General features: G+C 43.4%; 1 protein-coding gene across 1 annotated transcript; it reads left to right on the top strand.

Annotated features, from left to right (window-relative positions):
* Window positions 1–1,038: 1,038 nt before the first annotated feature.
* Window positions 1,039–11,684, top strand: LOC311006571 (fibulin-1-like; the record flags this gene model as incomplete). The annotated part of the gene is made up of 18 exons (XM_083999418.1): window positions 1,039–1,093; window positions 1,406–1,523; window positions 2,530–2,665; window positions 2,763–2,916; window positions 3,613–3,684; window positions 3,879–3,968; window positions 4,090–4,227; window positions 5,029–5,169; window positions 5,280–5,423; window positions 5,546–5,668; window positions 5,967–6,092; window positions 6,313–6,432; window positions 6,535–6,666; window positions 7,397–7,520; window positions 7,813–8,151; window positions 10,749–10,903; window positions 11,266–11,406; window positions 11,545–11,684. The coding sequence occupies 18 exons, from the start codon at window positions 1,039–1,041 to the stop codon at window positions 11,682–11,684; spliced, it is 2,448 nt and encodes an 815-aa protein (XP_083855544.1).
* Between the last annotated feature and the right edge of the window lie 1,620 nt (window positions 11,685–13,304).

The raw sequence follows: 13,304 nt of genomic DNA, 5'->3' as shown, positions 1-13,304 counted from the left end.
TCCAAACAAGTCAAACCACATAAACATTTTTATTCCTACCACCCTTCTTTCCTTATTTTTATTTTTTTTATGTCCTTCGTAGTAGCTATAAAATATCCTAAAAAACAAATCCAAAGCATAGAAATTTCTTTGCATTTATTATATTCACTTCTGTATGTTTAAACTACTTTTACAGGTTTGAATTACTGAGTTAATTTTAATTATTTGTTTTCATTTCATCCTTTAATTGGGGTGTTTTTTGGGCTTCCATGTCATAGGTATCTTAAACTTCACTTATTTAAAAAAATATTCCTAAAAATAAATCAAAACATGACAATATCTATATTATTCATTTACTTTCAGGTTTGAATCTCTGCTTATTTATTATTTTACAAAACAAAATCAAAACTAGGCGCGAATTATTCTCTTTTGTAAGTTTGAATTTCATTTGTTCAATTTTCTTTAATGGTCTAATAAGGTTGTTTTTTTGAAAGTCCGTATTGGGGGCAACCGATAGCCTATTTAATATAAAAAATAAACTACTTTTTTTTTAATATTCTCATTTACAGGTTTGGATTTATTGGCTCGTTTGTAGCTTATTTATTTATTTCATTTAATAGTCTAATTTGGGTTTCATTATTGTAATATAAAAAGGATTACTATTAAAGGTGTGAGTTTACCAGTTTTAACAGATAAACCTGACATTTCCTCGGTCATTCAATCCCTGTCCTGCCGGTTGCTCTCTGTTCCCACGTTAATTGGCTCTGTTGCAGCCTGTTGCTGCTGCTGCTGGTGAAGTAGTCCAGTCAAACCCGGCTCCCTTATCCCCTCCCTCCTATCCTCCCTCCCTCCCCGCCCCCGTGTCTCCTGCCTCCCAGCCCTGAGCCGCTGTGACTCTGGGATGTTCTCCTCCGTGACGGAGCGCGTTTCACCAGGAGCCTCGCGCCGTCATCTGCTCTGATTCAACCGCTACTTTGAAATTATTTATTTTTTTAAGAGAAACCTCACTGAGTCAACAAACTTTGCGGTTTTGACAGTTAAATGGCGACACTGAGTCCGATGGCGCAGTGGACATTACTTCTGTTGTCTTTATACGGAGTTGTGCGTGGACAAGGTAAGAGGACGTTTCCTAACTTAGTTTATCATGGAGGTGCAGAATGTGTGACACATTTTCAGACTGTGAGAGCTTTACATATCCTGTGGTTGCATGTTTTTGTGAATCTTCTAACCCAAGCTCAAGGTGCTGAAGAAGTTCCGCCTCAGACTATTTTCCACACTTTCTCAGAGTGTGTGAGCCCATTTTAATTAACTGTGACTCAGTCACTGGCACTCATCATGGGGGCAGCCTTTGCTGGTTTTTCCACCCGATGTGCCTGTGTGCATGCTTCTGCTGTACATTTCTAATCTCCATGCACATCGCCCTCAGACCCCGCAGAGATCCAGACTCCCACTGTACAGGAGTGCTGTCAGGACGGGAGGGACCGTGCCCTGGGAGGACAAGACTGCACAGTCCTCCCCCTCATCTCGTCCTCCCACACCTGCAGGTAAGCAACACCTGGTTTCTCCAACCCCCTCGGAGCTCTGGGGGGGTCACGGCCGTTGACGGATCATGACAGGTACAGATGTAAGAGCTAGAGGCACAGATCCAAAGAGATGAGTTTTTTTTTGTCTTTTTAGTAGTTATTTCACCAACTTCCCAGTAAGAAAAGTCACTCAAACTGAGGGTCTGGCCCTGGGGCCCCCTGAGTCCAGGCCTGGCAGGCTTGTTAAATCATATGTCCATGAGTCCAGAGGCCAAAGAAGGGTCAGCAGGAGGAGCAGGGAGTGTTACTTCACCAGCGGTAATTGATTGGTATACTGACTAGTTTTGTAATATATAAAAACACATGATTAAATCACACTAGAGGTAGAAAAATCTTTGAAACGATGAGTGGAATTCTGCACTGGAAACTCTGAGTATCCTGTAGGCCTGTGCTTGCGATGGCGTCTTTAAAAGCAGGAAATACCCCCAGCCCCTTTAGCCGGCCATCTCGCTGCAGGGGGGGGAGGACTGCCGGATAATAACTACATAGTAAGTACAGGCGTTAAGTGGCCCCCTGGAGCATTTTTAACACCGAAGGGCCCCCGTTTGACTTTGAGAACGTGGAGGTGGTGATTGATGAAGTAGAGGAACACCTGGTCGACACATGGAGGTCAGAGGAAGGAACATTTGCCAAGGGAGGGCAGGAAGAGAGAGACTGGAGCAAGAATTCAGTCTCAAGCCAAATGAAGAATTTCACTTTATATTAAAAAAATGGTAGAAAAGTAACAAAGCTGTTGTTTGTAGTCACTTTGTGTTGAGTTTTAAGTACTTAACTCCTTGCTGCGAGTGAAATATTACAACACAGATCCACTGGCAGTCAGCTGATCATCTGTATCTAATGTAAATAGAAAGTGTTTCCGACACTACAATGCCTCTTATCTGAGTCTGTCCTCACAGAGCTGAGATTGCTGTTTCTGTCCCCGACGAGGGTTTGGTGCTAAACGTCTGCTCTTTGTTTTGTTTTCAAGGATCAGCCAGGAGCAGTGTTGTGCCTCAGCAGTGGCGGACAAGCTCTGCGACAATGGCATCGAAATGGGCCAAAGTCAAGGAGCGTGTGAGAGGCCCTTCTTCCAAGGGGAGCCCTGGGAGACTCGGATCTCGAAGGTGGTTTCAAACGCAGCACGCTGAGGCTTTGTCACTTGTTTTCTTGAGAATATGACGTCTGACTTTGCAACAAAAAAAAAACTGTGTCCCTGTTTAGACGTGCTGTGACTGCTGCATGCTCGGCCTGATGGCAGCGAGCCGGGGTTCGGGCTGCGAGCTGCTGGGCCTGTCGCTGGGGAGACAGTGCGTGCACACGGCCAAAACCTGCTGCGGCCAAAACACAACAGAGGACGTGAAAGCAAATGATCAGGGTAAAAAAAACCCCCAAAAAACCAGAATATCTGTTCTTCTTCCAGCCTTTTATGTCTTGATTAGCTCCTCTCTGTCTTATCATGTCTGTGACACTCAAATCAATGGAGGCCTTTGTAAAACAATCAATAAACACGGCCATTTGCACACTATAAGAGCCAAAAGGCTTTCAGCACATTTATGATTTTATTAACCTCTAAGGGCAAAAAAACATTGACTCTGATAGAAACTAATGCATTTTATAAGTGTTTAGGGTGAGAGGGTTAAAGGAGTAGGTTTCAGGCAGCCTTATTAACATAAAGGGCTGGATGAATGGATGGCCGTCATGTGGCAGCTGTGGAGCAGATTGCCAGACAGACAAACAAACAGACAGACTGGGTCACAGCAGCAGTCACTAGGCTAAGCTGCAGACACCCTCTGCCAAATGGTGACTTGTCGTGGCTTGTAGCTTTTTTTGTCGCCTGGTTGGCTTGCAAGTGAAAAAGCACAAGCACCATCAAGGAAAACACAGTGTTTGTCAAGGAAAGCAAATTGCTGTCTGGCTCATGTGGTGCAAAGACCAGAGTGATAAGAGCATATGGATACATGTTTAAGTTCTGGGGTTGGAGTTCAAGGTGTTTGACCCCTGTTCGCCTTTGCTGGGAATTAGATTGTCATACATGGTTATAAAGTGTTGTGTGTGTTTTTTTTTTCTATAGTTACAACCACAGCAGAGCCTAAGACCAGTATCACCACCACCGAGCCTCCAAAGGAACTGGGTGCCTGTAAAGGTTTGTGATCTCCTTCCTTATAGTACGAGCTGTAAGAGGTTTAAGCGTCTGCCCGGTGGTGGCTTTGTCTTCCATCATCCTACAATCTGGGACACACACACACACACACACACACACACACACACACACACACACACACACACACACACACACACACACAATGACGTCTTCATTTACCTCTGTGCTGTTTTCAGGCTCCGCTTGTTCCCAGCTGTGCGTCGGCAACGGTACGTGTGCCTGCTACGATGGGTACCAACTGCAAAAGGATGGAGTGAATTGCGAGGGTGAGTTGTGTGAACCGAGGCCTGATTTCACCACAGTGTTTGACAGCTGCTGAAAAGCAGATCTTAAATCTAAAACGAGTCGGCGCAATCTCCTGAAAAAGCTTCAACTCTCTCTCTTCAGATGTGAATGAGTGCCTGACGGGCAGTCACAACTGCATCCTCGGCCAAATTTGCATCAACACCGAGGGCTCCTTTCGCTGTCAGAGGGAAGCCGGCTGTGGCACAGGGTATGAACTCAAAGACAACAACAGTTGCCAAGGTAACAAGGCAGGAGCGCTGTAGAAATGACAAAAACAAAACCCCAAATCACAAAAGAGGTGACTGTAATTGTCAATCCCCTCTAAATCTGCAATTGTTCTTTTTTGTTGTTGTTGTTGTTGTTTTTTTTACCTCTTCTCATGAAATGATTGTGACAATGTTATTTATCTTAAAGGGATAGTTCAACATTTTGGCAAATTGTCCCATTGCCATAATCCCTATAGGCTAGTCATAGCAGTAGGTTTGTTACCTTTATATGCTGGTGCAAGCTATTTTAAGAACGGAGGCAAATGCAGAGACTGCTTGCCGAAAAACTGCCCCCGACAGGAACGTCCATCAGCAGTTTTGCATGAATTTACCACGAAAACAACTCTGTCTCTGTCTCACAACTTGTCCACCAGAGCATTTTGGAGTTGTTGGATTGTGTATTTGATGAGTTTGATGAGAAAACCAAGAAAAACCAAGAAGTCCCATTAGTCTCCGTAGCGTAGCTCTGAGCAGCTCACGGCTCTGCTCCGCCTTTCTAAAAATAGCTTGCACCGACAATTAAAGGTAACAAACCTACTGATATGACTATAGGGATTATGACAATGGGCCAATTTGCCAACATGTTGAACTATCCCTTTAATAGATAAAGTGTATATCTTCTCAAAACTTTATTGACCAATATCTTCCAATCATGTCACTGTGAAAATTAAACCACAATTATCCCGTAGGCTATAATAGGAATAAAAAGAGTGTAAAACAACTGTGTAATACTTGTTTTTACATGATATATTCATGATGATCTTGCACTTTCCAGACATTGATGAGTGCGCTTTGGGAACCCATAACTGTGGACCAGACTTCTCTTGCACCAACACAGCCGGCTCGTTCCGCTGCCACCCGAAGGAGAGGTGCGCTGACGCCGGTTACATTCAGGACGCTGCCGGCAGCTGTATTGGTGAGTTCAGTGTCAAGTAAAAAAAACATCTCGCAGGTAAAAAAAAAAAAAAAAAAAAGGAGCTGACTTGTTGACTGTTTATTTTGTTTTAATTTTTTTAATCTAATTAGATATAAATGAGTGTGTGGCCAACAGCGGTCCATGCCTGCCAGGCCACACTTGCATCAACACTATAGGCTCCTACACCTGTCGCAGGAACTCAGTCACCTGTGGACGAGGTTATCATCTAACGATGGACGGCACACGCTGTGAAGGTAGATACTGTCCCTACAAAATCTGTTTGCTCCACTCTCCACTCACACTCTTTCTTTCTGTCACCTTAATGCCTATTTTTTTTTAATATAAAGAATCGTTATTGCCCCCTCTCCTCCTGTAGATGTAGATGAGTGTCGTATAGGTAACGTGTGTGGTGACCATGGCTGTGTGAACCTTGTGGGATCGTACCGCTGTGAGTGCAAGATTGGCTTCATCTTCAACAGCATCACCAAACTGTGTGAAGGTACCATCTTTATCATTCATATCGTTTTGTGCTGTCAATCAAAATCAGCTTTAATTTGTTTTGTGTTTGATTTCTCTCTTTTTTGTCAGATGAGTGTAGGGAAGAAGAGAGAGTTTTTGAGTTAATTGCACTTAATGGATTGTGAAAAGGCATGCAGATGATTTGATAAAGCAAATATCCACAAGTCCAAACATGTGTCATTAAGATGTTATCATATGTGTATTATTATTATTTAAGGTTGATTTTGCAGTTTTGTAAAAGTCTTTATCATTCACGACCTGCCCTTCATGTTCCTCAGATATCAATGAGTGCAGGCATTATCCCGGACGACTCTGCGCTCACAAGTGTGACAACACAGAGGGGTCCTACCAGTGCAGCTGCACCACTGGCTTCAAACTGTCCCATGATGGCAGAAACTGTGATGGTAAAATGTGTTTTCATTTGATTGATTTCATTTAGACTTTAATTAAACCTGAGCTTCTGTTAGATACTAAACTCACCCAGACACAATGTTCTCGTATTTGCTTGAGTCCATCCCACGATCCTTTTGCTGGATATCAGCGAGGGAGAAAGTAAGAATTCCTCTGTGAGCTGATTAAGTTGTAATAAAAAAACATATCCTACCTTTGTTTGTTTTCTGACAGATGTGAACGAGTGTGAGGCCAACCCTTGTAGCCAGGAATGTGCCAATGTCTATGGCTCATATCAGTGCTACTGTCGCCGTGGTTACCAGCTGAGTGACATTGATGGGATAACATGTGAAGGTACTGTTGGTCTTCATCAGCTCACAAAAAACAGTAAATATTTATATCAGGGGTGTCCGCTAGAGACGATGACCTGCCTCTCTCCTCCTCTGCTCCTCTCAGACATCGACGAGTGTGCTCTGCCTGCTGGAGGTCATGTGTGCTCCTACCGCTGCTCCAACGCCCCAGGAAGTTTCTACTGCACCTGTCCACCCACCGGCTACACCCTCGCATCCAATGGACGCACGTGTCAAGGTCAGTGGAAGAATCTGAACCAAAACAGTTTTTTTTTTTTTTTTAACATAATACATCTGTTCATTTGCACACAATATCTACAGTAGAAGCAAATGTTTTTTAGTATTGATAATTTTATAGATTTAAAGGGGTAGTTCAACATTTTGGCAAATTGGCCCATTGCCATAATCCCTATAGTTTTAGGAGTAGGTTTGTTACCTTTAATTGTTGGTGCAAGCTGTTTTTAGATCGGCGTAGCAGAGCTGCCAGCTGCTCAGAGCTACGCTACGGAGGCTGATGGGATTTCTTGGTTTCCCTCATCGAACTCATCAAATACACAATCCAACAACTCCAAAACGCTCTTGTGGACAAGTTGTGACCTGCACACTATGAGATAATAACGGAACGTTACGAGACAGAGTTGTTTTCGAGATAAATTCATGCAAAACCGCTGATGCGCGTTCCCGTTGGGGCAGTTTTTCGGCAAAGCAGTCTCTGTCTTGTAACGTTCCGTTATTATTTCATAGCGTGGTGAATGTGCAGGTCATTATTGGGTGTCTGACCTTTTTTTTTTTTTTGGGAGGGGGGGCTTTAATTGATGGGATAGTCAGAGAGAGACAGGAAATGGAGAGACAGAGGATGATGATGGGGATGACACGCAGCAGTAAAGGGCCACCCGGGGATTCAAGGACCCACTGAGCTATATGATGCCCCAAATGTCTGACCTCTTTGTGTCCTCCTGTGTTTTCAGACATTGATGAATGTGCAGCAGGGAGCCACACCTGCTCTGTCTCCGAGAGCTGCGTCAACATCCAGGGAGGATTTCGCTGCCTGTCCTTCCAGTGCCCTCCAAACTTCAGACAAGCAGCACAGGGGTGAGAGCTGATGGCTGCTGGGTTGCAGCAAATTGTTTGAAATGATACGGTCGATTGCCCGCTGAGGTTTGCATGATGCATCTCCGTCCTGTCATCTTTCTCATTTTGCACTCGTTCTTTATTTCACTCACATGTCCTGGGATGTGCATTTTGTTTGATTATTTGGTGCACGGTTTTTTACATTTGCTCGCAGCTTTTTGGTCACAAACTCCACTCCTGCATCCGCCCATGTGCGTGAAGCCATTTTTGCCCTCCGTTCAATGAGCACCACCTTTTATTTTTTCCCTTTCAGCCGTTGCGAGCGCGCAACTTGCGAGTTCACGCGGGACCCTGCGTCGTGTTTCTCGCTTCCGCTGAGAATCTCCTTCTACAACATCAGCTTCCCCACCAACACCCCCGTCCCTGCTGACGTTTTCCGGATGGGACCCTCCAGTTCTGTCCCCGGGGACCAGATGCTGTTGAACATAGCGTCCGGAGACGAGGAGGGGTACTTCATGGTGCAGCAGCAGGCCCACGGAGGAGTGATCTCTCTGCGCCGCACCTTGTCCGAGCCCCGGGACTTCTTTCTTACCGTGGAGATGAGGCTGATACGTTACGGAAGAGCACATCTGTACATGGCCAAGATTGCCGTGTTTGTCACCTACGAGCAGGCGATCCGACCCTCGAGAACATTCCCATATTAACAGTCTTTGTAGAATTAAGAGGAATACTTTTCAACATTTCTTTTTTTTTTATATATATGTTTTTATTTCCAATATATATGTTTTTATTTCCAATATTTCAACATTTCAATATTTCAACATTTCTATTGTGTTTGTGTTTTTTCTTACTTCTTATATTTGTTTTTCATTTTCATCCATCTATATTTCTTAATAACTACAGCTTCCCATCCACTCATCTTCACACAACATCTACAATTCTTGTGTCAGTGCCAAAAACAAGTCCCTTAAGTGAATTTGTGTAGTTTATTTGAAAAAAAAACTTCTTTATATTAATATTTAATTGGCATCTTCTTGTTACATTAGACAACATGGGGCTGTAACTGTCTCACATTAATATTTCACTGATTATACCCAAGAAGGAAAATTAATCGGCCCATTGCCATAATCCCTATAGTTTTAGGAGTAGGTTCGTTACCTTTAATTGTCGGTGCAAGCTATTTTTACAATGGCGGAGCTGCTCAGAGCTACGCTAGGCTCTTTCTTGGGATCCCTCATCAAACTCATCAAATACACAATCCAACAACTCCAAAACGCTCTTGTGGACAAGTTGTGACCTGCACATTCACCACGCTATGAGATAATAACGGAACGTTACGAGACAGAGTTGTTTTCGAGGTAAATTCATGCAAAACCTGCTGATGCGCGTTCCCGTCGTGGGAACAACTCCGTAGCGTAACTCCGTAGCGTAGCTCTGAGTAGCTTGCGGCTCTGCTCCGCCGTTCTAAAAATAGCTTGCACCGACAATTAAAGGGGCCAATTTGACAAAATGTTGAACTATCCCTTTAAGCTGTTTTACTTCAAACTTCAATGGGCCCCAGTAATTGTTGGGGGTGGCATGGTGGAACAGTGGTTAGCACTGCCACCAACAAGAAGGCTCAGGGTTCGATTCCTGGGCCTTTGGCCTTTCTATGTGGCGATTGTATGTTCTCCCTGTGCCAGCATGTGTTCTCTCCCTCCGTCCAAAAACATGCACACTAGGTTGATTGGCGACACTAAATTGTACATAGGTGTTAATATGAGTGCGTGTGCGTAGTTCATCTCTTTATATCAACCCTGTGATAGACTGGATACCTGTCCAGGGTGCACCCTGCCCTGACCCTAGATCAGCTGGAATTGGCCTCAGCCTCCCATGACCCTGCAAGGATAAAACAATCCAGACATTGGATAGAAGGTATTGAGGATATTAGGACGTTGCACTTGCCACTAGATGGGGCTCATTAACTGCTCAGGGTCTCTACAACACTGTGTCAATATTGTTCATATGCATTAAGTCTACCTCATGTCTCTGCGGCAGCTTCCTTTTATTTGTACTTCCTATGTATTTGGAATTAAAAAAGTGACAGATAAAAATGGCTTTTCACTCTTAAATATTTTAGCACATGCACACACACACACACACACACACACACACACACACTGCGAGCGGTTTCTGCCACTGCTCTTGTGCTTCCTCCGCTGTGGTCATTTTTTAATGCAGAGACCTATTTTTCCTACGATCTGTTCCAGGCGGCTTCACCGTAGGATCAAACAGGCCTCGCCTTAGCGGACAAGAAAGAAAAATAAGCGTGGCACTTATTTATGGGCATCTGGGGCCCAGCCAGCATGGGGGCTCAATTAGTGGTGCAGAGGCATCACAGCACACATGATGGATGGTGCTTTTAGTGTTGGTATTGGGTGGTTATCAGTTAATTTGCTGTAAATGATACCAAAAGTCTTGTAGCTGTGTTTTCCACTGGTCCACATTCATCCTGGTGGTTTTTCGGGTTTGGTGCATATTGGAAGCTGATTGAAAATGAGAAGTTATGAAATAAATGTGACTGTAATTCTTCCAGATCTTTGGATTATATAAAGTCAAGACGGTGAAAAGCTTCATAGTGAAATTAATATCTTTTTTTGGGAAAGAGTTTAAACAGCCATTTGGAGTTGTATTTCCGTCGCTGATTATGTCAAAAATGTTTTTCCTTCTATGCTGTGAATATGATGTCACTGAATCAAATCAAATGACATCCGTTCTTACGCACCCTCTGTTGGTTTGGCATTTGGTGGCGTTTCAGTTGGTGCGTAATACCACACAATCATCTCTGCGGCTTTGGCCTCCGGATTTTTTGCGAACTACTTGGACTCACCTGCTCGCTGCTAATTACATGGCTCTGCTCCTGCAGCAGTTTTTGAGGTTGCGTTTGAAAGCGCTACTGTCTTCACACTGGGGAACCCTCGCAAATATGATTCCACGGTTTGGAGTCGGGGTTTGGCCTCTTCCTACGGCACTCATCGCCTGGTTAACCATAGAGGTCTATGGGGCTATTCAGGTGTTGCCAGGTTTCTTCTAGCTTAACTCAACTGTGCAGTTTTGGTCAAACATCTTTCTGACATTGCTGCTGCCATATATATATGTGTATAGAGTGAGTGTATCTGCATTTCTATATTCTTCTTCCCCTCCACATGTCCTAATTCCTTCTTTTTTTCCCCCCATACTTCTTTTATATCACGCCTGTCTGTCTCTCAGATCCAGACCTGAGGCTTCAGTCGGTATACGTTGTATCAACACCTGCCAATTTAAAGACGCCAGTTGTACTCTGGACCGCATCCACCTCACCCACACTGTCCTCACCCACACTGTCCTCTCTCTGCCAACCTTCAGAGACTTCAGTGGACCAGAGGGTACGATGAAGTGGAATGAATCCTCAGAAACAGCTCTCCGATGCCTTTGCTGTAACATTTACGGCTGCATTTGATTGTGTAATGTGCTTTTTTATGTCTAATCTGTGATGCCAGTATGAACTTGTTCTCATTTCCGGTATCCTATTATTTAACTCAGTAGCTTGTAATAGCACATTCAGAACTTATTTGCGACTTATTTCCACCCACCAACTTGCCACAGCACACGAGAATCAATTGCATATTTCAACCCACAGGGAAATTGTCTAATCGGTAGAATAGATATCTGATTTGAAGAGCTGATTGCGCTCTGTGGTTTTGCCTCTATCAGACTAATAAAATCTTCAAACCAATTTGTCCAACAGACATCGTTTTCCTGCGGACAGCTGTGCCGGCCGACCCTGCTCCTCTCTTGGGCACAACTGATGTTCTCTTTGAAATCATGACTCCAGATGAGCAGTTCTCCTTCGACGTGGTGAAGCGCTCCCACCAGGGAATGATTATGGGTGAGAGGAAAGAGTATCACTTGGAATCAGCCAGTCAATCTTGTATCACATCACTTATTATGCACAAACATCCATGTACGTCTTGTACGTATGTCTTTGCAAAACACACATTTTGAGTCTGTGTCCTCTCTTCCCCAGGTGTTGTTCAGCAGGTGAAACCGATCATCGGCCCCAGGAATATCGTGTTGGAGGTGGGGATGAATTATATCAAGTCAGGAGTGGTTTCCCATCGCAACGTTGTCATCATCCACATCTTTATCTCTGAGTTCTGGTTCTGAGTTGAGCTAAGAAGGGGATGGAAACACAACACATAACTTGGCAACTATAATTTATAATTTTGACTATTTGGACATGCCACGTTTATTGTGCTGTAGCCTATACGTTTAACAAAAAAAAGCCTTAGAGGTTGATGATGTTGCAGGTTTTTGCACCGGATTCAGTTACAGCAAGACATCAAGATTAGTTTGCAATAGGTATTTTTTAATTTCAACATGTTTTTTACAGAACACATTAGTCTAAGGATTTTGTCACTGAAAAATGTCAACCTGCTGGTGGTGCTGGAGGAGAACTCAAGAAGTTTCAGCCTGTGAAGAACAGGCAACAGTTGGTTACATGTTTCAGTGGACCAAGGTAATGGGTTGACCGACTGTTCAACATTGAGCCATGTTGGCAGAATGGCTAAAAAGTTATTTTTTATGCAACAAAATGGACAGATTTCTCATTTAATACCTCTAACCTAGATATGCTGAATGTCAAATGCTGTTTACATGGGAGGAATTAAATAGAATCAACGATTAACAAGGCAAAAGCCAGCTGTCATCTCCTTAACCACTGTCTTCTGCGTTTAATTTGAAGTCAGACTTTGTTGTTACGAGTGCCACTATGATAGACTGCTGGTGAACCTGTGGAGCTGTTTGATGTTTTGCTCCATTTCATCTGTTGACAGACCAGATGTAACATGCTTCATTTGAAAATAAAATGATTTGTATATGAACTTGCTTTTCAGCACCGACTTTGTTTTGTACCATCAGGCTGAGCGACCATCTGTGAGTAATACAGACTCGGTGCAGTTATTTGTGTTCATGTTTTGTGCCGAAGATCGTTCCCACTGCAGACTAAACCAACCATCGTCTAGTTAGAATAACTGAGGTTTCCAGAATAACTAAAAGCTGATAGGATGTCCTGTTATTCCTGTAACTCAAACCCTTCAGATTCCCAATCATACCATACCACTTCCAGTTTGTGAGGATATTTCCAGTTATTCCCCTCAAAGAATGACTAATGGCAATCCTATACTGGGAATGTTTGGTTCTTGGAGTACCTCATCTTAAAGCTGACAAATTGCTTGAGGTGGATACATCTTACCATCCATAATCTACTCTCTTCCACATCGATACGTCTTTCACCACTGCGCTGTGCTGTGCCTGGCCAGTCAAAACACAGGGGACAACCCTACAGAGGAAATTCCTGTGATCTAAAATTTGCCATTTTACATAGAAATCCCAAAGGCCCAACCCCATGGTTTTGTTGTTGCAGCTGCAACAATCGTCCCCCAGCTTGTCTGCGCTCAATGAAATGGGCTTCAGACCTTTTAAACACTGATTTTGGTGAAGGGATTTAAGATGTGGGTACAGCTGCAACGTATAGCCTGAAGAAAACGTAGATCTCAGAAATTATTGGGCGTATCATTGGTAATATTGTGGGGTGTGAGTGACTAAATACAGCATGAGCAATGATGATTATGTGATGTGTTGGATGAAGATGGCTAGATGTGCTCCAAGTTTATAAGATGTTGTCAGTTAATATGTTTTTTCTTTTCATTTCTGTGGCTTGTGTGGTAAGTTTTAGTATTCATGTTCACTTCATTTGATTTAACATTTACTGTATTTTATCAGGTT

This window comes from Trachurus trachurus (genome assembly GCF_905171665.1).
Source record: "Trachurus trachurus genome assembly, chromosome: 23".
Taxonomy (NCBI): domain Eukaryota; kingdom Metazoa; phylum Chordata; class Actinopteri; order Carangiformes; family Carangidae; genus Trachurus; species Trachurus trachurus.
Note: the sequence above shows the minus strand (reverse complement) of the source record. Positions and strands in the feature narration are given on the sequence as shown.